Source organism: Malaya genurostris, chromosome 3 (genome assembly GCF_030247185.1).
Source record: "Malaya genurostris strain Urasoe2022 chromosome 3, Malgen_1.1, whole genome shotgun sequence".
Lineage (NCBI taxonomy): Eukaryota > Metazoa > Arthropoda > Insecta > Diptera > Culicidae > Malaya > Malaya genurostris.
Genome location: NC_080572.1, coordinates 203,642,434 through 203,646,607, shown reverse-complemented (window position 1 = coordinate 203,646,607; position 4,174 = coordinate 203,642,434). Strand labels below are relative to the sequence as shown.

Sequence of the window (4,174 nt, the reverse complement as noted above, 5' to 3'; positions counted from 1 at the left end):
ATTTCCATGGGTTGGAAATTTGTCTTAAAATTTTTATGTCATTTGTAGTGAAATCATGGTTTTCGGAAAAGGCATGCTCAGCTACTTTCGACTTGAAATGGTGTGATAAACCCCGTTCCAGATCCTTGGATGCTTTCCCTATTTCCGCTATGTGTTCCTTGAAACGGATATCTAATGATCTCTTTGTTTGTCCAATGTATAATTTATCACAATGAGAACATGAAATTTTGTATACCCCCGATTTTTTCAATTTGTCAGTAGGATCTTTAGTAGATCCTAGTAAAGTTTTCAACTGGTTGCTAGTACTACTGAACACTAAATCCAAGCCAAAGGGTTTTAATTTTGATTTAAGTGGATATGCCATGTTAGAGTTGAAGTCTACCGATATTCTTTTCAAGGTTTCTGATAGGGGGGTCAAAGTTGTAAGTGATATTTTTTTCAATGATCTTAATTTCTTATCGAGGATTGTTTGGATTGAGCGCTCCGGATATCCATTGAGCTTTCCAATTTCGAAGATAAAATTTTTCTCTTTCACTACCGCATCATCTCTGAGGGGTAATGTTAGCATTCTGTGAAACATATGGTGAAATTCTGCCATTTTGTGTTGGTGAGAATGGTTAGAAATATTAGGTATAACTCGCTCTGTATTGGTTGGCTTCCTATATATTTCGAAAGATAAAGTTTTCGCCTCCCGTATAATAAGAACATCTAAGAAAGGTAAACTGTTGTTTGTCTCCTTCTCGCAGGTGAATTTTATGTTCCTATGTAAATTGTTGATTGTATCCAAAAAATTTTCCAAATCGTTACGTTTGATGATGCAAAATATATCATCAACGTATCTCCACCAGCGATTAGGTAGTAATCCTTGTTTATTTAAAAGTTCTTCGAGGTTTGCCATAAATAATTCGCATAAAAATGGGGAGAGCGGATTACCCATTGGGGCCCCTTGTAATTGTTTATAAAATTCCCCTCTGAATTTGAAATAATTTACATCCATGCAAAGCCGGGTTAGAGTAAGGTAAGACCTTACTTTGCATTTCCATAAACTACTACTCTTTTGTTTAACTAACCAATCTTCCAACAGATTGATTGAGTCCTTCACCGGGACACTTGGGAATAAGGAGGCTACATCGAAAGATACCACTATTTCGTCATCTTCGATTTCATCTGAGTTCAGAAGTTGAGTAGCGAATTCTTGTGTATTGGGAATGGATCTACTAAAAAACTTTTTCGGCATATTTTTGAATTCTTCCACTAGCCATTTGGAGATTTTTTGGGTAGGGGCTCCTACTGAAGAGATGATTTCCCTTATTTCATTCCCAGGTTTATGGACTTTAGGTAATCCTTTGATTTTTGGTAATGAAGGGTTAGGAACTTTGAGGCGGCTGAGATTGATATCGAAGTTAGGGTTACATTCTATGAGAGTTTTATCTATTTTTTTGATAACTTCTGGAAGGGGGTCGGATCTTTGTTTCCTATATGGTCCGTCATTAATTTTTTGGATGATTATATTGTCATAATCATCCTTATCTATAATAACAACTTTGTTTCCTTTGTCAGCTTTAACATAAAAAACTGGCTTTTCCCGCAATTGTTTAACTAGCTCTCTTTCATTTTTAGTATGTTCATTTCTTAATGGAGTATTTTTAATGACTTCAGCTACAATAGTCCTGGCGTCATTTATTTTCGAAAAAGGAAGGTTACAGCTATCTAGACCTGTTTCAACGTCTATAATAACCTGTTCGAGATTAACTTTGCAAGAATCGGCATAATTTAACCCCAAGTTGAGAAGATTTGTTTGTTCGTGTGTTTTCTGAAAACTGTACCTGAAAACTGTACCGGAGGTTTTGGAGGATGGACCATACGGTTTTGGGAAAGTAAATTTTCAAATTTTTTGTTGAGTAGAGTTCGTTTGCGTTCTGATTCACAGTGCTCAGCGAACTTTACTTTGGCTAGAAAAATTTCGAAACCATGGGGGTATTGTTTTGCTAGTTTTAAATGGAGATTATAACATTCCAAGGTTTTTACACTTTGGATGCTATACAACTTTTTTAAATTTTCTTTTAAAATTTCCCTCTGAATGACGTGATATACTTATAACAGAATTAAATGGTAATATTTAAAAAAATGTTTTAAATAAAGATTTCGAAGCAATAACAATAAGTACTGTATATATTTTTTTATTTTGAAAAAGCCTATAAAAATCATATCCACTAGTCAACGACTACTGTATAATAGTTACTGCATCAACTATCTACCTAGTATTAAAGTAAACTAAACTGCAACAATCAACTTTATGTTTCATAGCAACATATAGTGCAGCTCGATTCTGCACTAAACTCCCTGAATACACTCTACATCATCACACCAGCACTACACGTATTATACCACTTGCATGCAACGGGTAACTCGTATCAAACACTTGGTGGCAAGGCTCCAAGATGAAGCAAATTACGAGCCCGCTTGTTGTTGAACGAAGTGAAACTGGCAGTACTTCGCTTCAGGGAATCACCACCAAAACTACCCACGCTTAAATTGATCACATTTCCGGAATCATCTCCGCCCGATGGTGGCAAATAACTATTATCTACTGCCTGTTTAAAATCGTCCACAGCGGCTTGTGAACCATGTGAATTTCCCTCCGGTGGCAAATAAGCGTTGCTGACCGCTTTTTGACTATCAGAAGAGACGTCGGAACATACGGTTGCAGTGGACACAATCGTTGAGAAGCGCACCACCGGACTGGGTGTGATGTAAATCGTATTAGTCTCCGTCACGTACTGCGGCACCGTAGATATCACGGTTGCATAGGATGTGAGCAAACGTTCGGTGATGACGGTTGAAGTTAAAAGCACAGGAACGGTGACAACGTTGGTAAGATATTGTGTCTGATATACGGTCGCTTCCGAACTGTAGACCTGGGTTTGTGTTGCTGTGACGGTGTATGTCACCGGTAATTGCAGAGGACAACTGGGTCTTGGATAGTAGTATCCACGAAATCCTTGACCGTAACAACCAAGGATTAGTGCCACAAAATAAACTGCACCTTTCTGAAAGAGAAAAAAAACTTTATTCAAGAACCCCATTTTTATTTGATATTAAAATACCATTTTTAACACGGATTGTTCCTATCAGGACAGGACCTACTGCCACAAATCACAAAAAATGCTTATCAAAAGCTGGTCTTCATCGTTACATTTTATAGAAATGATCTGTCGAAAATAATTATTACGGAGGGGATCACTGGCACGTACTCTTTGGCAACATTTCAAGGTGATAATTGGACGACTACATGTCACGATGAATCCGCGTCCCGTTTATATTCACACCGAATGACGGATTCCGTAATCATCCGTCAAAACGCTTGTCTTGAAATTCAGGTTCAAAAATAAATGTAACTCAATTAGCACTGCCTATTCGGTAATCGGAACAGTGATAGTAATGTTTAAAGGTTACCTAGTAGATCGAGAGCGTTGACATCAGCGGTTTAGTTTTCTCCGAGATGCAGAATTGTACGATGAAGGGTGCCGTGCAATTCGTCTATCATTTTCCTGAAGCCATCATAGAAATATCGAGTGAGTATTGAAAAAGGCTGAGTTTAGAGAAAATATTTTTTAACGGTATCAGTTATCGTTTACCAAAATAGAACCTTTAAAAAGTTCACATACGGAAACAACAATTTCAATTTAGCATCAGCATATTCAAAGTTATCTATGAAATTCAATGTGAGTAACTAGTTTAGAATCAAGGGTACGGATATGTGAAACTTCATGAAGCAACAAAATTAGTCTATTTTTCAGTGAAATAACACTTTAAACAGAATAGATTTATTCTATTCCGTACCGAATGTATTAGCAATAATACATTTGAACGATTTTTGTTTTAGGTTGATGTCAGAGTGAGCACGGAACGCGAAGCGAAGCGTAGCGATTCAATGCGATGTACTGTTTTCGCATCGCATGTACTCTGACAGGTTTGCTTTGATCAAATGTAACTAGCTCACACGCGCATACAGACGCTCCGCGTGACGCTTTCACTCTGACAGCAACCTTAGTCTTTGTTAAGACATAGAGCCGTCTTGTGCTAGTTTTAAATATGTTCAGTATCTAACGGGTAAAACAGATTGGAAAATTGACATGTGAATCCAATTATGTAATGAAAACCGCGAAAATGT

General features: G+C 37.2%; 1 protein-coding gene across 1 annotated transcript; it reads right to left on the bottom strand.

Moving 5' to 3' along the window:
- Positions 1 to 2,167: 2,167 nt before the first annotated feature.
- Positions 2,168 to 3,523, bottom strand: LOC131437678 (uncharacterized). Its single transcript, XM_058607180.1, has 3 exons — positions 3,457 to 3,523; positions 3,108 to 3,368; positions 2,168 to 3,050 (listed from the first exon to the last, which is right to left on the bottom strand). The coding sequence occupies exons 2-3, from the start codon at positions 3,108 to 3,110 to the stop codon at positions 2,415 to 2,417; spliced, it is 639 nt and encodes a 212-aa protein (XP_058463163.1). The 5' UTR covers positions 3,111 to 3,368; positions 3,457 to 3,523; the 3' UTR covers positions 2,168 to 2,414.
- Between the last annotated feature and the right edge of the window lie 651 nt (positions 3,524 to 4,174).